The 26,286-nt window shown below is 38.6% G+C and overlaps 1 protein-coding gene across 2 annotated transcripts in view; it reads left to right on the forward strand.

The window, feature by feature from the left end:
* pex14 (peroxisomal biogenesis factor 14) overlaps window positions 1-26,286 on the forward strand; it is a 195,791-nt gene that overhangs the window by 84,750 nt on the left and 84,755 nt on the right. For both annotated transcript variants that reach the window (XM_041206601.1, XM_041206602.1), the window contains one exon: window positions 2,539-2,623. In XM_041206601.1, the coding sequence (XP_041062535.1) occupies window positions 2,539-2,623 (85 nt within the window). The remainder of the gene's footprint in view (window positions 1-2,538; window positions 2,624-26,286) is intronic.

Consider the following 26,286-nt stretch of genomic DNA (forward strand, 5'->3'; position numbering starts at 1 on the left):
TGCATTATAGTAAAGCACACAGTGCAGGCTGTAGTTAAAGCCAGAAGGAAGTGCAGGATATTTACTGAAAAATATGCACTTTTGAATTCCTTACTTAACAACAATTCCCTCTCTGTGGGATTTATCAAAAGCAGATTCCATCTGGGCATGTTAAGATTTGTGGTATCAAAACTCGCATGTTTGCTGTTATATTTAAAGCTTGCTAACTCATGAAAATGCTTGCAGATGCTCTCAGGTATCTGTCAGGAATGTATTTTCAAATTCATGTAAATACTCTTTCATTATTTTCATTTAATGATATGGATTTATCATCACATTTAAGGGACCTCTTTGGGTTAATTGGGGCAAATACTGGGTTGATTGGGGCAAATTCTGGGGTGAAAGGAAGCTGTTCATCAAATATATACATCCTAACAGGGGGAAAGAATTTAAACTTGTTAAGGTAGGAGGGACAGACATTGAAACTAGAAAAGGTGCAGAGGGCAGATCCTCTGCAATAGGAAGAAGTCAAAGGCTGTTGATCTGAATGCAGAAAGTGACATAAAAGAACCAAAGAAGGTACAAATACATAACCACACAGAGGTAATGGTGAAATGAAATAAAAACGTATAAGCGGAGGGATGAGTGTGATGGGTGCATCAGAATTCTACTTGTAAAAATGCCAGGAGCCTTCAGAGAAAATCAAGAATCGTAAAGACTTATAACACCCCTGAGGAAAGCTGTGTCATTGTAGGTGTCCCTGAGACATGGGTAAATGAGGATATGGACGGAGAGGTGAATTTACAAGGATAAAAATTCCTGCACAGAAAGGGAAGATGGTCTGAGTTTTTATAAAAAGCAGGACATGATAATAGATAAATTGGGCAAAACAAAGTTGGGCCACTGGATACAGATAAATGACATCAAGGAAACAAAAACTATTGTGAACGTGCCATGTCACAGATTATGATGTCAAAAGACAGAACACTGGAACTACTTATTCAAACAAAGGAAACACATGAGGGAACAAATGTAATTCTTAAACAAAAACAAAAATACCTGGAAAAACTCAGCAGGTCTGGCAGCATCTGCGGAGAGGAGCACAGTTAACGTTTCGAGTCCGTATGACTCTTCAACAGAACTAAGGAAAAATAGAGAAGTAGTGAAATATAAGCTGGTTTAAGGGGGGGGTAGGACAAGTAGAGCTGTTTAGAGGGCCAGTGATAGGTGGAGATAACCAAAAGATGTCACAGACAAAAGGACAAAGAGGTGTTGAAGCTGGTGATATTATCTAAGGAATGTGATATTGTGAGTCATACGGACTCGAAACGTTAACTGTGCTCCTCTCCGCAGATGCTGTCAGACCTACTGAGTTTTTCCAGGTATTTTTGTTTTTGTTTTGAATTTACAGCGTCCTCAGTTTTTTGCTTTTATCTTAATGTAATTCTTAAGTTTGTTTGTGAACTTGCCAATATCTTCAGTGTTGGCTGAGGACTTAAGTGGAGACAGGCTAGGGTGAGGTTGGGGGGGCATAGAAACTATGCTCAAGCTGATTCTGACCGTTATTCACCTGAACGGTCAATATTGGCACTTATGCAAGGGTGAGTGGAAGTTAATTTATTCTTTATGTTGGCAATTGTTGTCCATCCCTAATTGCCCTTGGATTGAATGGCTTGCTAAGAAATTTCAGAGGGCAGCTAAGAGTCAGTCATGTTACTGTGGATCTGGAGGCGAATGTAGGCCAGATTGGGTCACTGGATTAACTAGCTTCGTGACATTACCTCTATGCCACCAGATCCCCACAAATGAAGTGGTATCACATCCTGATGCTATCTTTCTTTTCATTATCATGTGGCTCTATCAGGTATCACTGAAGTCTAACCCTTAAGTGTTTCCCTTGTACAAAAGCAAAATACTACGGATGTTAGAAATCTGAAATAAAAACAGAAAATGATGATAAACATCTGCTGAAAGTTCATCAACCTGAAACGTTAACTCTGTTTCTCTCTCCACAGATGCTGTCTGACTTGCTGAATAATTCTAGCATTTTCTGTTTTCATTTCATTGCTTCCCCTTCCTTTCCTTAACCAAGGATCCATGAAGTTGATTATAATGATCACCTTGTGGCTACAGCTGAAATCAGCTAACTCCTATTGGGCTGTGCAGCATGAACCCTGGCACCTTCCTGATCTCCTGGGCCCCACTAATCACTGGATAAACTTCCGCAGAAATACATTCTCACATGAATTGTCTTGACGTTTGAACAGAATTTTATAGCAGGGCCCACGCATGATTTTAACCACCAGACTCGTTAAATAGAGTCTTTGAATAGATTTTTGAAAAATCTTAAGGCAACAAAAAAAAAATCCTTTTAGAAAGAAGGTTTGTCTGGCAAAGTTTGCTGATATGAATTGTATATTGCATATTTACCTTAGTGGAAAGAAATTGTTAATGATGGCTTGTAACCACTATGCTGGATCCTGAACTTTGTATTGAACTGCAACAAGATTTTAATCTTCAGTAACTGAATGGATTATCTGTATTTCTCACTGTCCACAGATTGCCACTGCAGTGAAATTTTTGCAGAACCAAAGAGTTCGTCAGAGTCCATTAGCAACAAGAAAATCCTTCCTAAAGAAAAAAGGTATGCTCTTTTCCTTCCAAACCCCAATTCAAACCTAGACGATGATGCTTGTTTGACATCTTAAATGACAGGTCACATTTTGGCTAAAACTTTGTATCAAGGTCAGGCTTGAGCCTGGATTACATGCCCTCGGGGATAAGTTACTGGGCAGTGAACAATTTTATTATAGGCCACAATGAAGCTTTGAGGGTACAGTTCAAAATATATGAACAAAGATTTGTGTTTTTCTGTATAGAGACATGCATGATAAAGTTTGCAAACTGAGGAAACACAGTGTTGAGGTCACTGATGGAAAATACAAAAACCACATTGCTAAGTTTTGTATTGATGTAGGTCAAGCTTTTTTTTTGCATTGTAAACTTGCTTCTGTGGCCAAGGGGGAAACTGAATGGTGGGGGTTTGAGATCAAACCTGAAGTTTTTCCAACAATGAGAGAAATTCCCTTTTTAAATGAAGCTGAAAAATGCCCATTTGTTACAATAATGTACAATGTACACAGATGCCTGTCCATCTTAAGATTTCTTAAAATTTAGAATATATTGTTAGTTTTTGACACGTCATGCACACTGATGATATAAGCTTTTCATGACTTTGTTGAAATCTAGCTTGTGATATTTTTATTGGAAGTCATAGGCTTTGTATTGTTGGAGCTAGTTCAGGAGTGAAGACTGCTGCTTGCATTTCTGGAGTATTGCCTGTTTTTGCTTTTATTTCACCTCCACTGCTACTGAAATCTTTATTCACAATGCTGTCGCCTGAGAAATTCATGTAAAACCTTGTGGCTTGTATCCCAAATAAATTCCTGCACACTCTCATTATGCCGCTTTTAACAGGCCTCCACTGGCTCCCTGCCCTACAGAGCATTGACTTGATCATTGTATTTAAATCCCTCCATGATCTTGCTCCAGTCTCTGAATTTTGCTGTCTTTTCAGGCTTATGCCCCAGTACACACCCTACTTTCTTCCAGCTCTGGTATACTGTGTGATCCTCTCCCTGATAAATCTTTCAGCCACTGTGCCCCTGCAACTTGAACCTCTCTTTTGAAACATCTACACCTTGCCATCCCCCTCACCAGCTTCAAAAGCTTCCTAATAAAAATACCCTTTTAACCGTAATTTTTGCCACCTCTTACTTCTGAACTGCCTGTTCATTTTCACCACTACTTACTCCCACCTCCCTGGTCAGTAATCTTATGAAGTTTCATTACAGGAAGGATATCTTTGCCATCAGCTGGTTTCCCCAATACCCCTGTGTTCAGGAAGTGTAGGAGTTGTTTAGTAATTTCAATGCTAGATTATTTTGTTCCTCTTGTGCCAGTCTTGTGTAGGCAACATTAAAGCTCTGGCATATTTAATAGTATTAATGGCAGACATTGATTAGTGTGAAACTTAAGGTAACTCCAACACCAAGATATATGATGCTCAAACTCATTCCACTTGAACTATGGTCTCCTAAGGAATCGGGGTCAAAATTTGTCGAAGGTGCAACCATCAGTAGGTTAACATAACATCTTTACTGAACACTATTGTCTGGAATATTGGGTATGAGAGTCTAGTGATTTTGGTACTAGACTAGTAAACCAGAGGTTGAGGGATCAAATGCCACCATGGTAAGTTGTAATTTGTGGGCTCACACCAAAAAAAAAATCCATTAAACCTGCTAGATCATTGTAAGAGCCTAACTAGTTGTCAGTTATCCTTACAGGGAAGGGAACTTGCCACTTCTATCCGGTCTAGCTTATAAGTGATTCCAATCCTACAATATTTGGCTGTTTCCTAATGCCCACTGGGCAACTGGGTTGGCAATAAATATTGGCATGGTTGCCCAAGAACAATTTTTTTTAAAAAAAGCTTCTAAGTCAAATATGTTGAAAAGAGACCTGATCCTTGAGAAAGTCCTTCATCTCGTTTGTTGGTAGCTCGCTTCCACTTTTTGGCATTGCTGAGGCATAATCTTAAGGTATGTAGCAGATAAATTATTTAGGGAGAATGCAGAAACCCACTATTAGTGTTCTTCAAATGAAGTTCATTTTCCATGGATCTTGCTTCCACTTTCCACCATTGGAATGACCTCAAGAATAGAGTGAATGAGCTGGAAAGGATATACATGGTTAAGAGAGAAAAGGGAAGGGATATCCTGATTAGGGTCTGTTTTAAATAGGTGAAGTATTCAATGATATGGATAAGATAAACTCAGAATATTACTTTGTTATTCAAACCAGGAGAGCATTCATTTAAATTACTGCAAAGGAAATTTAAAACAGATCACAGTAAAATTGTGGTTGCTCTAAAGATGATAAACATTTGGATTGTTTTACCATATGAGGAGTCAAAGATGTTGGAGTAATTCATTTTGCACTTGAGCATTAAGCTTTAACGTTGGAGGGATGACTTCACTACAATTAAAATTGACGTGTTTAGAGCACATTTTCATCAATCCTGGCTGTCCTATTTTTGTCACTCATACTTATAGCTGAAATTATTCTAAGCTAATCCATTTTTTTCTACCTAATTTCTTAATGATCTTTTATCCTTTTTGCCATTATCTATTATTTTATGGTTGATCCTTTAACTCCACCAGATATTCAACCAGCTGTAAGTAAAATGTAAAAGTTCATTACATCCATCTGCGTTCTGATCCTTGTCCCTTATGGTATGTGATTGCAAACTCTGATTGTTAATCTGATTTTCCTGTTCCTCCCCATTACCATCCAGCTCTTTTGTTTTCCTGCCATCTACTCAACTCTCTCTCTTCCACCAGCTGGGCACCCCATTCTTTCTACTGCTGATGACTCTCCCTACTCTCTCTTAATCCTCACCTGCTTTTGTGACCTGCCAGTACCTACTCAACTCATCCCTCTTTGCTGAAAAGAAATACAACACTTTACTCTCGTATAAACCACAAAGTCAGCAGGAGAGGGGAATGTATAGCAGATTTTGCAAGCAGTAGTGTATTTGCAGTGATCACAGTTAAGAGCAAATGGCAGCCTTCTCTCGCCACTTGCTCAAGTGACTCCCACTCTAACATTACTATTATTAATTATTATTTAGCACTAACTTAACGTTATCCATCTGACACAATGATAAAATCGAAACCCTCCCACAAAGTTCACATTTATAACCAAAATCATTCCTAAACTCTCCCTTATATTAAATTTGAACAAGATTATGCCTGTATTTATAGCTGACCTTCCATCATCTCACTTACGAAACATGTCTCATGCAATTTGTCTCTAATTTCCCTCACAACCCAACTCGTTGCAACTACATAATAAAACCTTAAAAATACACAGCTTCAGTTTACACCACAATTACACAATCCATTTCCTTATAAAGCCATATATCCTGCTATGTGTCATGAGCAGCAATTACAACAGATCCACTAGTCATGTATTAAAGTGGCTTGTCACATGTCACATTTTGTTAAAGAAGTAAAGGGTTAATATGCTGGGTGTTTCTGAACTGCAACAATGCAACTTAAAAGTGCGTTCTAATTTCCAAGTGCCCATACCTAACGGCACTGAATTTGGAGCCACCTCAGTGTGTATTTACTTGCACCAATTGTACTTCCTGATCTTAAAAGGACAGGTCACATTACACACAATAGAATAATAACAATAATAACATTTAACAATCAAACAATACATTGAGTATTACATTGTATAATACTCCAGTCACGATAAAACATTGTGCCATCTGATATACCATGAGCAGCACTATAGGCGTTCTGCTGGTATTTTTTTAAATATGAATTTAAAGAAAGCTGTAACTTTAAACTATATAACACAATGAATGGCAGGCAATTTATGAGCTATGAGATAAGGTCTATAAGTCTTTAGACCTACTTTTTTTAACATTGCTGTGTTTAGCTCAAACTGAACAGCAATAAATTATATTATGTGACTGTTTTGTAAATCCATAGATTTACATCAAAGATGTAGATAATTATATTTGCATGTAATTCATAACTACTGTATTTGCATGTAATTAACTTTGCAAAAATACTATCTATAAATATAATTCACAACTAAGGGAGAGGCTGTAACATGAAACGTGTCAGTACACGGTACTTGACTACATAACAATCACAGAATCTAACATCACAGAAGGCCACTCAGCCGGTAATGCCTATGCTAGCTCTTTGAAAGAGCTGCCCAATTTAGTCCCACATTGCAGCTTCCTTGTAAGCCTGTAAATTAGTAATCTTCAAGTACATTCCCAATTGTCTTCTCCAAAGTTATATCGAACCTGATTTCTTCACACTTTCAGGTAGTGCACTCCAGATCTTAACACTGAAGAAATTTCTCCTCATTTCCCCTCTAATTATATTGTCAATTATTTTAAATCTCTGACCTCTGGTTACTGACCTACTTGGTCCATGAAAACCTCGCATAATTTTTATTACCTCCATTGGGTTTCTTCTTAGCCTTCTCTGCTCTAAGGAGAACTATCTCAGCTACTCTAATCTCTCCACATAACTGAACTCCCCCATCCCTGTTATCATTGTGGTAAACATATACCCTCTCCAGGGCCTTGACATCCTTCCTAAAGTGCGATGCCTAGAATTGTGTGCAATACTCCAGCTGAGGCCCTTATCAGTAATTTGTAAAGGTTTAGCCTGACTTCTTTGTTTTGTATTCAATGCTGCTGTTTACAAAGCCTGAGTATCCTTTGCACTTTCTTAACTACCTTATCAATTTGTCCTGCCACTTTTGAGGATTTATTGATATGCATTCAACGGTCCTCCTGCTCTTGCACCCCTCCACTTCAAAATACTTTTATTATACTGCCTCTTCATGTTGTTTCTCCCAAAATGTACCTCTTCACATTTATCTGCATTGAATTACGTCTGCCGTCAGTTTGTCCATTTTATCCTTCTATGTCCTGTAATTTTACTCTGCCTGTTGCTAAAACCTTTCTTTGTAAAAGGTCAACATTTTCCTTTGTACTTAAGAAAATAACAGCAAGCACAGAATAACATTTTCAAATTTCTATTAAGAGGATCACCTTTTTCAAATAAAAACTTTGTAAACATAGATGCAATATTTATAGTACAAAGCCTACGCTAGTAAAATTGTCCTTTTGATCCTACAAATTGTTCCTCTGAAAGGAGACAGAAAAATGGCTGCAGCTAGTCTCACTGCGTCTTGCCTCATGCTAACCTTGTCCATTCTGTCCCTTTTGATAGCCTAATTTTGAGGGAGTTGGCAATGCAATGGATCTTAATAAAATCTTGTGACTGCATTTGCTAATTGCCTTGTATCTGTTGACATATATCGTTAATTTGTTAAACACGTTAACAGACTGTTATTAAGCCAATTTATAGAGAGGTACTACTAGGTATCTTAATCGTTAAAAAGCAAAAAGCTTGGGACAGTCAGAGGCTACTGGCAACTAACTTTTCGACCTTAGCATACTATACTATAGAGGCTTTTATCACCTCTGGACTTCTGGTTAGGGGATTGATCTGTGCACTCTGACATCTCATGTTTAACTAGTTTTAGCCCCTGTGTAGGTCTGATCAGAAAATGGAAACCTTTTATCATTGTGACATTTTTTTTGCACTGTTGGCAGAGACCAGTGACGATGAGGCAAGGTTGGCCTTTGGGAGGCCAATAGCAAACATAAAAACACTTTATTTCTTAATGCACAGTTTATAATGGCTGACATGTAAATAGTCAATGTTACTTCTTTGGATGCCATGCTCTTGTTTTTTTTCCTTAAAGTGATTAGAAGCTGAACCATGCACAATAAGTAAGTTATTCCATGTGCAGAATAAAGATGGGAACGGACAGAGAACTCTTTTGTATAAGGCAAAATTCTTGATTAGCAATTGATTTTTGGCACCCTTATATGAAGCTAATAGATGTAATTGCCAAACTCTGTGGTGGGGGTGCCCACAAATGACCAGATCAGTGGTTGGAATAAAATAATCTGGAACCATGCCTTCTAGATAATAACAAAAAAACTGCGGATGCTGGAAATCCAAAACAAAAACAGAATTACCTGGAAAAACTCAGCAGGTCTGGCAGCATTGGCGGAGAAGAAAAGAGTTGACGTTTCGAGTCCTCATGACCCTTCGACAGAACTTGGGTTCAAGTCCAAGAAAGAGTTGAAATATAAGCTGGTTTAAGGTGTGTGTGTGGGGGGCGGAGAGATAGAGAGACAGAGAGGTGGAGGGGGTTGGTGTGGTTATAGGGACAAACAAGCAGTGATAGAAGCAGATCATCAAAAGATGTCAACGACAATAGAACACATAGGTGTTAAAGTTGGTGATATTATCTAAACGAATGTGCTAATTAAGAATGGATGGTAGGGCACTCAAGGTATAGCTCTAGTGGGGTTTTTTTTTTATTTTTTTTTATAATGGAAATAGGTGGGAAAAGGAAAATCTTTATAATTTATTGGAAAAAAAAGGAAGGGGGAAACAGAAAGGGGGTGGGGATGGGGGAGGGAGCTCACAACCTAAAGTTGTTGAATTCAATATTCAGTCCGGAAGGCTGTAAAGTCCCTAGTCGGAAGATGAGGTGTTGTTCCTCCAGTTTGCGTTGGGCTTCACTGGAACAATGCAGCAAGCCAAGGACAGACATGTGGGCAAGAGAGCAGGGTGGAGTGTTGAAATGGCAAGCGACAGGGAGGTTTGGGTCATTCTTGCGGACAGACCGCAGGTGTTCTGCAAAGCGGTTGCCCAGTTTACGTTTGGTCTCTCCAATGTAGAGGAGACCACATTGGGGGCAACGAATGCAGTAGACTAAGTTGGGGGAAATGCAAGTGAAATGCTGCTTCACTTGAAAGGAGTGTTTGGGTCCTTGGACGGTGAGGAGAGAGGAAGTGAAGGGGCAGGTGTTGCATCTTTTGCGTGGGCATGGGGTGGTGCCATAGGAGGGGGTTGAGGAGTAGGGGGTGATGGAGGAGTGGACCAGGGTGTCCCGGAGGGAGCGATCCCTATGGAATGCCGATAAGGGGGGTGAAGGGAAGATGTGTTTGGTGGTGGCATCATGCTGGAGTTGGTGGAAATGGCGGAGGATGATCCTTTGAATGCGGAGGCTGGTGGGGTGATAAGTGAGGACTTATCATGTTTCTGGGAGGGAGGAGAAGGTGTGAGGGCGGATGCGCGGGAGATGGGCCGGACACGGTTGAGGGCCCTGTCAACGACCGTGGGTGGAAAACCTCGGTTAAGGAAGAAGGAGGACATGTCAGAGGAACTGTTTTTGAATGTAGCATCATCGGAACAGATGCGACGGAGGCGAAGGAACTGAGAGAATGGGATGGAGTCCTTACAGGAAGCGGGTTTTGAGGAGCTGTAGTCGAGATAGCTGTGGGAGTCGGTGGGTTTGTAATGGATATTGGTGGACAGTCTATCACCAGAGATTGAGACAGAGAGGTCAAGGAAGGGAAGGGAAGTGTCAGAGATGGACCACGTGAAAATGATGGAGGGGTGGAGATTGGAAGCAACATTAATAAATTTTCCAAGTCCCGACGAGAGCATGAAGCGGCACCGAAGTAATCATCGATGTACCGGAGAAAGAGTTGTGGAAGGGGACCGGAGTAGGACTGCAACAAGGAATGTTCCACATACCCCATAAAGAGACCACAACCCCCCCCACCTCCACCTCTCTGTCTCTCTATCTCTCTGCCCCCCACACACACACCTTAAACCAGCTTATATTTCAACTCTTTCTTGGACTCGAACTCAAGTTCTGTCGAAGGGTCATGAGGACTCGAAACGTCAACTCTTTTCTTCTCCGCCGATGCTGCCAGACCTGCTGAGTTTTTCCAGGTAATTCTGTTTTTCTTCTAGATAATAGCTGGCTCATGATTCTCTGTTTTTTGTCTTGGACGTTTCAAACTGAGAGGCATAATAAAACCATATTTCTTCTTGGTTCTATTTATTATTTTGTCATCTAATTTTTATAAAACGACAAACAGATTTATACAGTTCCTGGACACCAAAGTTAGATGGATGGAATTATAGCCTTTTAATTGACTTAAATGACTATTTGTGTAATACTTGCAGTGGGGACTGGGTCTTTAGGCCATCAGTTTATCATGGTTTCTTTGACTCTAATCATTTCTGATAGATTATGCTGTTCAATTAAATTCCCTATGTGTGCGACGCAGTCCAAATCTTGATTTTTTAGTGTTCCATTACATATAGAGTTGATTATTGTTATAATAAATTCTGTTGTAATATATCAAAGTTCCCTCCTCTGGTCCTGGCTGTAGCCCCATTGCTGCCAGCAGATGAGCTCTTGTGAAGATTGAACATCTGACGAGAGTTACAATTCTAGTCCACATCAGTTTGTAGTAACCAAGGTTGACTATAACATTCTAGCTTTTTTACACTTTCAGAAGGCACCCATTTATAAGTTACTGACTCTGTTACAAAGGAAAAATTGAACTGTTGTGTTGGTGGAAGGCCTGGACCATTGTGCAGCTGTACTATTGAATAATCTTTGCAATTCTTTACGGAAAGAAGCACATACCATGGGGACTAATTAATCAGAAAAGCTTTGGGACTTCACTGTATCATTGAGGCAGTGAAGCAGTGAAAACTGAGACTAAAAGCTGTATGATTGTGTAGAGAAACCCAAGATAGAAATCTATTGCTGTGCAGCAGCACGCTCCATGTCAGACTTAACTGTGCTGACCCGCCTATGAACAAAATAACTCCTGTTAAAAGAAATTAAATAATTTATTTTTTACCTTTCTTGCAGCTAGGACCAAATGCAGTTGGGATCTGGATATTCTCCACTGTACAGTCAACATGAACATGATATGTGGTCAGACTGGTATAAAGCTAGGTGTTACCTGTAGAAGGATTGAAAGCATTGTGGTGCAATTATGAGACAAGTCATCAAAATGTCCTTTGTCCAGTATTTTAAAGCCTAGAATAGTAATAACTGAAAGCAATTTATTTTGGTAATTTATTTAGTTAGGGAAGTTCAGATGTCGTTCTAGTAGTTTGTAACAGTCATCTGAACCCCAGTAATTAGATTACAGCGTTCAAATTACTTCTTTATGTGGCCAATGACTTCAGTTACTACATGTACTGCATATATGAGTTTACTGGGACCTCATTGCTGGAACAGATTTATGGATCGTTTCTGGAAATTATCCTGACGAAGGGTCATTGATGTGAAATGTTAACATTGTTTCTCTCTCCACAGATGTTGCCAGATTTGCTGAGTATTTTCACTGTTTCCGGATTTCCAGTATCTACATTATTTTATTATTGTATTAGTGTCGAATTCACTGCCAGTTCTCTTTGAGAGATGCCCACCTTGAAGAAGTTCTGCCCTTGTCTTGGACAAGATTTCCATTTTGCTTCTTCTGCCTTGCTCATCTTCATTACTTCCTGTTTCCCTTCTAGCGTGAGTGAATGGTCATCAGCCTGATATGCTAGCCCTGTTTCTCTCTACACAGATGCTGAGTATTTCCGGCATTCTCTGTTTTTATAGTGGGTCATTTCCTCTTTCCTATCCTGCCTTTTCTTGATGGCAGTCTGTTAGGAAATATACAACAGTAACGAGTATTGTATGAAAGTCAGCCATTCCTACAATGCAGCATGAGACACTTATTGTATTAAAAAAACATAAAGACAGCATGTTAGAAACAAATTTTACATTGACTAATGAGAAGCTATGGAAAATGATCCACTCATAAAGGAGGTAATATGAGTTGTTTGTACTAACAGCCCTTGAGGTACATGGAGGAAAAATTTTTAAGAACTAAATTGCAGGCTCCCTTGCTGTCATTTAAATGAACTTGACATTTTTCTGCCTTTCATCCCTCTTCACTCCATTCTGCTCTCCAAATGTTGCATTCTTTCTAAGATGTGGTTTTCCATGGTCCACTTTTCCATTAAAACTGAAAGCCAAAGGCTTTGAAGATCAAAATGATAATCGTAGCCAATTTTGTCCTAATCAAAAGACACTGAGGCCGGTTGTAGTGTTCCCGTCACCGCTGTGATTGGTCCTCCTGGTTTTATGGTCAAGCCGCCTATTCTCTTCAGCCGACCAATTATTGCAAGGGAGATAATAGTCATGTTTTAGAAAATAGTGAATAGATGTTCCTCCAAAACAATACTTTTTAAAATTGGTGTATAAATTGTCCCAGTCTTTCAATTAACCTATTTGTAAAAAATCTTACATTTGAATCACAGAGAAATCAATGTTGTGGTGGACAACAGTAAATCTTCTGTTAAAAACAAAAAATTGCGGATGCTGGAAATCCAAAACAAAAACAGAATTACCTGGAAAAACTCAGCAGGTCTGGCAGCATCAGCGGAGAAGAAGAGAGTTGACGTTTCGAGTCCTCATGACCCTTCGACAGAACTCAAACAGTTCTGTTGAAGGGTCATGAGGACTCGAAATGTCAACTCTTTTCTTCTCCGCCGATGCTGCCAGAACTGCTGAGTAAACCTTCTGTGCTTGAAACAACATGAAGATCGAGTAATCTGGGATTTAGTAATAACATTGAAAGAGACCATCCCCCCTGTTTTCTGTTTCTGATTACAGCTGAATGATTAAAGGGGTTATGCTGAAATAAGATTTTGTTATACACAAGTTTACGTTTTCCTGCCGATTAAACGTGTCTTTACAAGTGTAGTTAACTTTTTTGCCTTCAGGTAGAAAAAACATCTGTGGGGTCTTCTAGCACAGCAACCTCCAAGAACAAGAAAAAGTGATGTAAAATTTCTCCCTGCCACACTCCTCAAGGATAATCAGCAACTTATATTAATATAGCACTTGTAATGTATTAGTACAATTCAAATAGCTCCACGTTAGCATAATCAGACAAAAATTGACATGAACCAAAGAAGCAGACATTAAGATAAGTAATCAAAAGATTGGTCGATGAGATAGGTTTTAAGGAGCCTCTTAAAGGAGGAGATAAGGCAGAGAGGTATAGGGAAACAATTTCAGAACCAAGGACCAAGGCAAATGAAGTAACAGCCAGTAGTGGTGGGTTGAAGGAAGTGGAGTCTGCAAGAGGCCAGAGTGAAGTAGCGCCATGTTCAAGGAGGATTGTAAGTTGGAGGCTGGAGCAAAACTGAACAATATTAATCCACTTTATATCCCTAGCTGACTTATTAAGGATAGCCGTAGACCCAAAGAGGAGTCATATAAATTTTCTAGAAAAAGTAGCAAGCCTGAGGATTGGGAGCAGTTTAGAATTCAGCAAAGGAGGACCAAGGGATTGATTAAGAGGTGAAAAATAGAGAGTGAGAGTAAACTTTCAAGGAACATAAAAGCAGACTGTAAAAGCTTCTATAAGTATGTAAAAAGAAAATATTTAGTGAAGACAAATGTAGGTCCCTTGCAGTCTGAAACAGGAGAATTTATAGTAGAGAGCAAGGAAATGGCAGAGCAATTAAACAACTACTTTAGCTCTGTCTTCATGGAGGAAGATACAAATAACTTCCCAGAAATACTTGGGAACCAAGGGTCCACTGAGAAGGAGGAATTGAAGGAAATTAGTATTATTAAAACTGAAAGAAATTAATGGAGCTGAAAGCCAATAAATCCCCAAGGCCCGATGATCTACATCCCAGGGTACTAGAGGAGGTGGCCATGGAAATAGTGGATGGGTTGGTTGTCATCTTCCAAAATTCTGTAGATTCTGGAACAGTCCTGGCAGATTGGAGGTTGGCAAATGTAACGCTACTATTTAAAAAAGGAGGGAGAAAGCAGGGAATTACAGACCAGCTAGCCTAACATCAGTAGCAGGGAAAATGTTAGACTCTATCATAAAGGATGTGATAACAGGACATCTAGAAAATATCAACCGGATTAGACAGAGTCAACATGGATTTATGAAAGGGGAGTTGTGTTTTCCAAACCTACTGGAATATTTTGAGGACGTAGCTGACAGAATAGATAAGGGAGAACCAGTGGATGTTTTTGGATTTTCAGAAAGCTTTTGATAAAGTCCCATATAAGAGGTTAGTGTGCAAAATTAAAGCACGTGGGATTGGGGGTAATATATTCACAAGGATTGAGAATTGGTTAGCAGACAGGAAACAGAGTAGGAATAAATGTGTCGTTTTCAGAGTGGCAGGCAGTGACTAGTGGGGTACAGCAGGGACCAGTGCTTTGGCCCCAGCTATTCACAATGATTTGGATGAGGGAGCCAAACGTAATATCTTCAAGTTTGCTGACGACACAAAACATGGTGGGAATATGAGCAAAAGGAGGTTGTTAAAAGGCTTCAAGGTGATTTAGACAGGTTGAATGAGTGGGCAAATACATGGCAGTTGCAGTATAATGTGGGTAAGTGTGAAGTTATCCACTTTGGTAGGAAAAACAGAATGGCAGAATATTATTTAAATGGTAATAGATTGGAAAATGTTGAATTGGAAAAGGGACCTGGGTGTCCTTGTACGCCAATAACTGAAAGCAAGAATGCAGGTGCAGCCAGCAGTTAAGAAAGCAAATGATATATTGGCCTTTATTGCGCGAAGACTTGAGTACAGAAGCAAGGATACCTTACTGTAGCTGTTAAGACCATACCTGGAGTATTGTGTGTGGTTTTGATCTCCTTACCTAAGAAAGGATATACTTGCCACAGAGGGAGTGCAGCAAAGGTTCACCAGACTGATTCCTGGAGTGGCAGGATTGTTGTATGAGGAGAGATTGGGCCAACTAGGTCTGTATTCACTGGAGTTTAGAAGAATGAGAGGAGACCTCATTGAATTGTATAAAATTCTGACAGGGATGGACAAACTGGATGCAGGGATGATGGGGCTGGGGGGGTCTAGAACAGTCTCAGGATATAGGGTAGACCATTTAGGACTAAGATGAGGAGAAACTTCTTCACTCAGAGGGTGGTGAATCTATGGAACTCTCTACCATGGAAAGTTGTGGAGGCTAAGTCACTGGGTGTAATTAAGAAGGAAATAGATTTCTGGACTCTAAAGGCATCAAGGGGTAAGGGGAGAGTGCTGGAGTACGGCGTTGCGATAGAGGATCAGCCATGCTCATGTTGATTGGCAGAGCAGACTTGAAGGGCCAAATTACCTACTCCTCCTATTTTCTATGTTTCTATTTAGTGCATGAGCCATCTTGAATTTATGCATAAGGTAGATTGTTTAGAGCACATATGTAGTTTTGAGTTTTTATTTTGCATATCAGGAGTGATGAAAGAAAAATAAGCTTCAATGTAATTTTTGGCAAATAGGTTTATCAAAACACTGAATTCTCAAGTTTGACTGTTACTCAATATACATTCCTATCAATAGACAAATTGAACTAGTTTTGAAACCAAATAGCCCAATAGGGCATCTCACAATGGTTCAATAGACCTCTTCTGGGTACCATAAGGAGAAATAAGGAAGAAGAGAAAGGTGCTGAGTCAGTCCTGTCACAATCTGCATTGTGGTCTTGGCATAAGCAATAGAACAGAAATCTGCAGGAAACTAAGATGTATCTATCCTGAAATTATGCACCATATCCTAGACAATGATTGATTGACCTGTACCACTTTAGTCAAGGCATTAACCAGATGGTTAAAGGCCCCTGTTAAAGTGGTGGAGAAAGAAATCATGGATGAATTAATTTGTACACTGGTATCCCACAACAGGCCAATGTCACTGGGTGGTATACAGATGTATGTATAATTTCAGTTGCCACAGCACAAAAAACAAATTTACAGATATTGAGAGGATGCAGAAGAAACCAAGCAGAATGATTGACGGGATGGCAGGATTGGCTTATCAAGTGCAGAGTTTGTAAATTGAGCATGTTCTCATGGGTATGGAGAAGGCGAGATGAGAAACGATCGTTAATTTTCTAAAGCAACTAGATAACCTAGGCCATAATGATGTATTTCACCTTAGTAGAGCAGTCAGAAAATTCAGAGGATAGGGCCTATGTAAAAAAAAGGTTAATTTACTATTAATCTATGAAACCAATATTCCAGTGAGCAAGTGGTCAATCTATGGAACAGGCTCCTGAGTCAGACGGTGGAAGCGGTTAACACTGATTCATTCAAATACAAATTATATATTTTTCTTTCAGAAGATAACAGAGTAATTTGAGAGATGATACGTGGTAACTGTAGCAAGCTTTGGAGAAACATGTGGGTTTGGACCATGGTTCTCAGAGCCCTCCACCCACTGGGGTTTTCCTCACATCATGTATGTGCTGCAGATTAATTAATAGAGATTAATTGCAATGATTAGTCAACAACATCATTTTTGTTATGACTAATTGGATGGTAGAAGGTGAATTGGATGGACTTGGTCTTTTTTCACAAGACAGTTCCCACATCCCATGCATAGTGGTTAAGATATTTGTGTGCAGGTTCTAGATGTTTCCTGTAGCCTTCATGGTGAAGTTCATGGATGATAAGCTTATCGAAGGCTGCTAGTTGCCGACTGTCTCTGAAAAATGTGTGTAAGCATATTATTCAGAATAGTTATTTTATGTTGATTCTCTACACCTTGAATACTAAAGATTAGTTTCAAATCTGTTTTTCTATAATCCATGCACATGATTTTCTTTAAATTCCCCGTGATTGTAGAAAAGTACAGAACTGTTAAAAATGTGATTAGCTTTTTTGGGAAAACTACAAATGCTGGCCCTCTGGGGGGGTTTGTGCAAGAATGTTGCGGTAGCCTTTAAAGAGTTAATTTGATTTCATTTTACACAGTTAACTAAAAGGTCACTTTGAAAAAAAAATGAAAGCATTTCAGGAAATGTATTGAAATTTGATAGCAGTTTACTGCGCCGTGGTATCCTGCATTTTACCTTAAACATACCATTTTCAAGCAGTCTGCTTTATCTTCATAAGATTCTGTGAATGACATTTGTGTCCTTCCCATACTAATGTAACTAACTGCATATCAAGGCTAGACTTCTCTAATTCACATCAAATTTGCTTTCATGAAACCTTAAATCAATGCTGACAGCTTTTGGCTTTAAGCTGAACACTGCTCTTGTTAATTTTCAAAGCACTAAAGACACTGCCAATATGCAGCCATAGAATATCAGAAAATACTGTCATCTTTTAACAATATTCAGAATTTACATCAAAAGTGTGAAGCATACATCTGCCTTTTTTTCTTGTATTTTCTCAGATGTGGTGAACAAACCATTCATTTAGATAAACAATATGATGGCACTCTTCTTCAAAACCCTCCATGGAAATAGTTTGTTCTTAGGCCTGTAACACAAAGTGAAGATGACTTAAAAATTAAATCAAATTTATAAATAAAAGCAAAATGTGCTGGTGATATAGCCAGAAAATTGCATGACACAATATGATGAAATTTTTATTTCACTTATGGAATGTACCAGTCAAAATCACTGAACTGTATAAAATGCTTCAACATAATATTGTCAATATCTGTACTGACGCTAACCAGCAATGTATTGTGTTGTGCTTGTCATTCAGTATGTGGTCACCATTTTGAAAGATTTATTTATTAATAATGAGCAGAGATGTATACTGCAGACAAGAATATAATTATGCTAATATACACAGTTAACTTTCCCATGTAATCAAGCTGTAAGAAGTTTATTTTTTGCAAAGAAAACCTTTTAAATTTACACTTTGACTGTCCCAAACTGAAATAAACCAGGGAAATTGGAAGAAGGAAACACTATGTATATTCTCGAGAGGAAGGATCCAAAATCTTGGAGATTAAGACGTTGCTCTCTTTCCAATCGTTGACATAATCATTCTAGAGTGAAATGCTCATTTATGTCTTGCTAGATTAGTTAACGCTTGGGAACTGTTTGAAGGAAATTAAGGGTGTTTCTTTTGTCAAATATAGCACATATTATAGAGATTGCAAGGTCAATCCATGGCTTTACCAAATTCTATTTCTGCAGACTCCTCTGGTCTTGTGTCCCCTCCCACATTTTATGATTCTTAAATAATAAAAGCAGAAAATGCTGGAAACACTCAGGTCTGGCTGCAGCTGTGGAGCAAGAAACAGAAATTTCAGCTCTGTGACTTATCATCATATCTGAAACATTAACTCTGTTTTACTCTCCTCAGATGCTGCCAGGCCTGTTTTTATTTCAGATTTCCAGCCTCTGCAGTATTTTACTTTTGTAGTCTTCTATCTATTATTCTCTTCTTTCACCCCATAGTTTGTGGCCAACCCTTGCTCTAATTCTAGGCACACAGCGAGACATGAGCATACAGTCTGGTCTGCCAGTTCAGTGCCATGCTGGTGGCCAGTATTTACTCCTCCGCTAACGGATTATCTAGTTATACATCTTTGTTATTTTATCTGCAAAGCAGCAGTGGCTACTCTTCAAAAGTAATTCATTGACTGTAAAGCAATTGGAGTGTTCTGAAGACATGACAGCTGCTTTAATGATACAAGTTTGTTTTTTGCTTTTATGAACCTTTATAACCATGCCTTCTGTCACCTCCCTTGCTCTCTCTTTCCATGTCTGAGCTTCCTTTTTCTTTTGATTTCCCTCCATAAAATATCTTGTGTTTTTTTTTCTATGTCAAAGATGTTTTTGAAATACACATTGGAGAGCATTACGTTTTGCAAGGGGGGGATAATAGTAAGTTCCAACACTTGCAGGAGTGGAGATAATAACTGAAATGAGCTGCTGATGTTGAATAGATCTTGTTTTTATCCTATTCTATTGGTATTCAATTTCACTTTACACTTTAGCCCCTTTGTAATGGATGCTTTTATGTATAAAGTGGTAAATGTGCTACATTTATCTGGAACATTAGCCACATGCATTTAATAAATGATTAGTCAAATAATTTCATGTAAGCATGTCCTGCTCATGATTCTACCTTAAGTGAAAATGAATGAAATTTTTCTTCCCCATCCTAAACTCTTGCTATAAACTATTTGGGTTATTGAGATAGAAGTAGGAGCTCATGGAATAATAGCGGTTCGATGCAAAAATGGCAAGAGCAAGAGGAAATTACAAGTGGAATAGATAATTTAGTTGGACAGATTTACTGAAGGAGACTTATCTGAAATAAATTACAAAAGAGAAATATCTGTAATGTCATAAAATTATTCTACTTGTGAAAATAAGAATTGGTTAAAAATGGATGTAATATATTATGTTACATGTGCAGAAATCATATGCTGTAACCATAAATCTTTAGCTTTTAGGACTATTTCTCAAAGTGGGAGTGTTTTAAGTGTTTTTGTTAGATTTGTGAAATTTTAAAAGTTTGAGCTTGAATGAATGCTTTTACTGGGAGAATTTTCCTGATGCTATTCTTTCACTGTCCATTCTTATAGGCAAGATTATAGCTTGAATGACATTCTGGCTGATGCTAGTTACAAATCAACTTTGTCTTTCTAATGGGTAAATTCAGGGCTTGGAGGACTTGAGAATGTAGCCCTAGATTCCCCATTAGTTGGTATGAGTGACGGAAGCTTCAGATTGGTGTAAAAATGTACTTATATTTTAAATAATTTTTTTTAAAATTGTTAGATGAAATGTAATTGTATTGGGCAAACATAGATGGGCTCATTTGATGATTTTAGCGAATGACAGCATTTTTCTTAGTCAAAAATCAATTTTCTCAGAACAAATGGAAATAATTAAAAATATTTGTTTACAATTGGAGTTTAAAATTCATCTTTAAAAATTGCAGCAAGATAGAGAGCCACTAAATCAAGGACACAGGACCCCTTACTGCTTTTTAATGTGATGTGGGCAGCGTTTGTTGCCCTTGAACTGAGTGGCTTGCTTGGGCCATTTCACCAGGCAGTTAAGAGTCAACCACATTGCTGTGGATCTGAAGTAACATATAACATGTAACAGGTAAGATTGGCAGATTTCCTTGCCCAAAGGACATTAGTGAACTAGATGGTTTCTTATGACAACAACAGTTTTATGGTCATTGTTACTCAGACTAGCTTTTTTATTAATTGAATTCAGATTCTACGAGCTGTCATGGTAGGATTTGAACCCGTACCGCAGAGCATTAGTCTGTGCCTCTAGATTACTAGTCCAGTGACACTACCACTACGCCACCATCTCCCTTGCTTCCTCAATAATAAATGTAAACTAATATAAAAGCAAAATACTGTGGATGCTGGAAATCTGAAACGAAAACAGAAAATGCTGGAAAAATTCAGGTCTGGCAGAGAGAGAAACACAGTTAACGTTTTGAGTCCATATGACGACTCTTCAGTGCTAAAGAAGTAGAAATGTGATGGATTTTTTCTACTGTTTTAAGAGGAGATGGAGCAAAATAGAAGGGGAGAGAGGTGGGAGCTCAGGAGAGATTGACAAAGATGTTATGGACACAAGACAAAGGGAGTGCTAATGATAGTATTAAAGGCTAAAGGTGCTGATAGTGGCATAAAGGTAAGATAGCAAAATGTGTTCTTAGCAGAACAAGGGTCAGTGCTGTGTGAAAGCACAACATAGAAACAAGTGACAGCTGGCCGGGGGTGGGGGGGGGGGGGAGTGAAGCCCAACACAAATTGGAGGAACAGCACCTCACCCTCCGATTAGGCATTTTGCAGCCTTCTGGACTTACATCGAGTTCAACAACTTCAGACCATAAAGTCTCTTCTCCATCTTTACTCCTTTTTTAATCAAATGTTTACATTTTTATTTATATTAATTTATTTTTAAAAACCTTCCTTTTATCCTTTTTCCTCCCCACAGGACAATCTGTCACTTGTGCTTTCACAGAGTGCTGACCTTTGTTCTGCTATTAACACATTCTGCTATCCTATCTTTTTGCCACTATTTTTCCCTTCTTTAATCTTTAACACTACCATTAACATCCCCTTTATCTTGTGTACATCTTTGTCGATCTCTCCTGAGCACCCCCATCCCTGACCTTCTATTTCTCTCCACCTGTTCCACCCCCTCTTAAACAGTATAAAATCCCTTCCTATTTCTACTCATTAGCTCTGAAGAAGAGTCATATGGACTCGAGCTGTTAACTCTGTTTCTCTCTCCACAGATGCTGCCAGAACTGCTGAATTTTTCCAGCGTTTTCTGTTTTTATTATAAACTAATGTAATATATATATGTGTGCATGTTATTTCATTTTAAAATATTCTTTGAGTTGAAGTATTGAAGTGTAGAATTTTGCGATATAAAAGGAGGCTCTTTTAGTCCACGGGGCCTGTGCTGATTCTCTGAAAGAGCTATCCGCTTAATGCAAGGCCTGTGCTCTTGTCTCATAGACTTTTGATTTTTATTCTTTTTCAAAATATTACATGCATGTTCTTTCCTTCAACAATTCATCTGTCTCCCTTTTAAGAATTGTGGATTTTGCTTCTACCATTGTCTCTGGTAAGGTATTTCATGTTTATTGATCCTCTACGTAAAGAATTCCATACATCCAAAATTTTCTACTGAAGCTAAAACCCCCCCCTTAACTTTTAAGAGGTTTGATAAAAGTTTTTATTGTACATCAGAAGTTTGACATTGACTTGTGGAGCGAACAAATGAGAGGTGCCACTCAGGATTGGAACCTCTCCTACCTTGCTACTTGTCCTTTGTAGATGTTTCTAGTTGTGTTTAGGGTCTAGCATAGTCTGCCTTACAGTGACATAGTTGACCATATTAGCAAGAGATGTATCTTGTACAGCAATCTGAAATTTCTTTTAGCTAATGTGGAGCTGTATTGCTGGCAGGAACATGTTCTCCGTACTAAAGGAAGGCATAGAAAGGGCATGAGCATGGAATTAAAATACAGGGAATAGTATAATTCCAAAGGTTTTTTTCCCCCAAAAAATGTATTTCAATTTGACATTTGAATTTATCGAAGGTTTCAGATTTCTTCCTGAGTCCATTTAAGAAATTTCGGTAAGGAGTATGGTCTTAAAACTTTGTGTGTTACACAAATCAGCCGGATTATAATAACGTTTGTGACCATAGAAGGTGGATTAGACAGGGTTAATAGTATATTGTGTAATACTGTGTTGCTAATTTAAAAAATAACTTCTGTGGGAATGGAATAAGGAAAGAAAATAGAGCAATAAATTCTTTGTTTTGCAATTTTTCCCCCTTTTAAATAAATACTGGTCCGGTTTATGTTTGAAGACAATAGAAAATGTGTATATATAGCTGTAAGGTATGCAGTTTGCAGTATTTATGACTGTAATACCAAGGTGTCACAACTGTAATTTCATGCCCCGGTGAGAAGAACAAGGTCACAGAATACCTCAATTCTGCATCTGGTGATACAGACGACCATAAACAGAGCCTTTAACATATCAGCAGCTAAAATAATGCAGTATAATGAAGTGCAGAATTGCTTTGTATTAAAGAGATGGCATCCATTTTGTTAGAATGTATTGGTTAGATTTAATACCTACAGTGAAATTATCTTTTTATGTCTTGGCCTTGAATCAAAGCCCAACTTGTTCTCGTCTCTTCTCGTGGTGACCTCCCCGACACTTATACTTCTGTGCTAATGTTTAGTAAAGTTTTGTTTGTGTGTTTATAGTCATGGGATGAGGCTTTTTACTCAAAGGGTTGTGGGTCTTTGGAATCCTCTACCCCAGAGGGCTGTGAATTTTTAGTTGTTAAGTATATTGAAGGCAGGGATTGATTTTTGAAAACTAAGGGAAATATGGGGATAGTGTTGGTAGATAGATTTGTGATAGAAGCTCAGCCTTGATCGTGTTGAATTTTGGAGCAGGCTTGAAGGGCCAAATGGCCTATTCCTGCTCCTATTTCATATGTTCTTGTGTTAATCAAATATATCGATAAAGTAGATCAAGATGTTTTATTATGGAAAAGTACATGTGAACAAAAAATCTATTTTGTTTTGTGCAACCTTGTTTGAAATGAATTCATCCACAGAGTCATCTTTTAGTAGTTCTGTGGAGTAAAGCTTCCAATTCTGAACTTTTGTCCTTTGAATGTTTTTTGTGTCATTGTTGGGAAATGCCGCTTACACTGGGCCCTGTCCTTTGCAGACAGAAGGTGCTTGTCCACATATTTTGCCTTTTTCAACCAAACAGAAGCGTGGGGGGAGGGGGGAACCATTCCGTAGTTCGTTCCCCATAGCAAAACCTTGACCAATCAGAGTCAAACTGCCTGGTTTGAATTTGAACAAAAGCTTGGCAGCTAATGGTTCTCTGGTGCATTCTCCATGACAATGCCTCTACCAATCAGGGTCCACTTGCCAACCACTAACCTCTCTCCTCTTATGCAGTGTAAATTGGTGTTCAATTTGCTATTGGTATTCTTGCAAACTGCCCTGATGAGTGCAAGACAAAAAGCTTTGACAGCATGTCTTCTTTTTTCAGAAATACTCAAGGTCTGTACTATTAAATGACTAAAATGGTGCTTGTTTGTCAGTGATTGTGTTTTTTCCAATCTGCTCTCCTTTAGACCTGTGTAACTAACAGGATGTGGAATGATCAATATCTTTGTGATATTTACTTTCAAGACCTTCTGAAGCGGTAACTTAATTATAACGTACTGACTGTGGAGCTTCCTAACAATTTTCAGTGGATTATTTCCCAGTTTAAGATTCCCCCTCCCGCCCCCCCATGTCATATGAGCATATTTTGTCAGAGTTCCTCCAGCCAAGTGGAGGGAAAGATTTGAGTGAACATGTAAACTTGGACCCAAACTGCTGAAGCAACAGAGAGAATGTTCCTTGCTGCAACATGCATGAAGCGTTTGCACTTATACAGCACTTTATCATGCCCTCAAAGTCCTTCACGTTGAGTGAATTACCGATTGAGCTTTAGTCATTCTGATGTAGGTGAGCGTGGTAACCATTTTATGCAGTCTGGATCCTACAAACGGCAAATGAGACGAATGACTGTTAATGTTTTACTGAAATCAGAAATGACGGGAAAATGTATGTTGTATAGAATGAATAGCAGGGGTTCCTGGTTTGGGTTTCTGATTAGTTTAATTTCATCAGGGCCCTCAAGTATGTCACAGCCTGCCAGCAGACTCTCACTAAGGTTTAAATCTATATTGTACATTACTGGACGTGTGGTGCTAAATTATTCCGTTGAAGGAATCAGGTTGTAGTGGTTAGAGGACTATCGTCATGCTCTCTAAATCCTAGCTAATGGGCACTTTCACTTAGATAACCTTGTGTGTGATTTTTCCATCAGTCTTTAGCTAGACTGCTCTGAAGAATGCCTTGTGGAACAGATTCTCCCCCATAGGGGGAAAATGTGACCTCTTTGTTCTTGCCCTGCAGCAAGGGTTTCTTCTGTTAGCTGAGCTATAGAATGAGCTGCTTTTGGATTTGTTATGCATGCCAGACTAACCCCTTGAGTATTAACTGTATTTAAGGGAGTGTTTTAACTAACAGGATAGTTAATGTGCAGTTTTCTAAGGAAGATATTCGAGGCACTGATGGGGGAGGGGGAATTTCCAGTTCTATTTATTTTTCTTTTAGTTGGTTCTGGGTGCAGATGCTGAAAACCATAAACTAAAAACATGGCTGCACTATCTTGATGGTTTGGCATCTTCAAATCGTATCCCTACATCTTTTCATAGAATGTAAAATAACTTTTACTTGCTTGTGTCAGCCATGATTCAGTTGGACTCACTCTTGCCTCAAAGTCAATAAGTAGTAGGTCCAAGTCTAATTCCAAATTTTGAGCATAAAATCAAAGCTGACACTCCAGAGCAGTACTGAGGAAGTGCTGCACTGTTGATGGTGATGCCTTTTGGATGAGACGTTAAACTGAGATCCTGCCTGCTGTTTCAGATGGATGTAAAAGATCCCATGGCACAGGTGTCCTGGCCAATATTAATCCACCCATTAACACAAAAAGCTGATTATCTGGTCATCATTTCATTACTGTTGTGCGCAAATTTGCTGCAACGTTTTCTACAAACAGTGACCACACTTCAAAAAGCACTTCATGGCTGAAAATGCTTTGGGACATTCCGTGGTCACAAAATATGCTATAAAAATGCAAGTCTTTCTTTCTTGAACCTCTGGAATGTGCCAAATGGTATAAATAGCTAACTATTAGTTGGTGCAAGCTTGCAAATATATGTGTTTGTTTGTGTCCATGTCAGTATATTTGTGGAGTATAATAATGTATTTGTACTACTTAAAATGGAGTTGAAATCCCATATTATGTTCTGTTGTGTAGGAACTGAAAATAACAAAGCACAAAATGTATTCATTATGATGCTATATGGAATGCTTTTGAGGCCATTTTTAAACACATTAAAAAATTGCTTGTTTTGGACTCAGGTTCAAATTGCCACCTGACTAGGTGGTATCATGCAAATTAAAACGTTTCTTGTACCTTTGTTGTGTTAGTTTGGAGTTATTTATACCTGTTTATTTGGTGGTGATTTGCACTAATTGCTTTTTTAAATAAAAATTTCTTATTGTAGGAATCTACTATCTAACTGACATAATAAAGTCTGAATGAACTGGCTGAATCAAGCAGCTTAAACCCGAACTGAGCTTCGAACCTCAATTCAGCCCTTCATCAAGATGAGCTATTTCCTTTTCCATAATACTGTCTGGCTCCACCTCTATTTCATTCTTAACCTTGACCCAACTCTCAACCACCCATCCCCACCATTCCTTTAAAGTGCTTTTGGGAGCTTTAATACAAAGAAGATGTTAGGCAAGTGCAAGTTGTCATTGAGTCTGAACTAATCCAATTTGATTGAGAAGGAAAGAAGGATATGGAAAGAAACAGTTTTGAAGAAGACTTCAGGAGCAGATTTGAGACTGCAAAGAAG

This window comes from Carcharodon carcharias, chromosome 15 (assembly GCF_017639515.1).
Source record: "Carcharodon carcharias isolate sCarCar2 chromosome 15, sCarCar2.pri, whole genome shotgun sequence".
NCBI lineage: Eukaryota > Metazoa > Chordata > Chondrichthyes > Lamniformes > Lamnidae > Carcharodon > Carcharodon carcharias.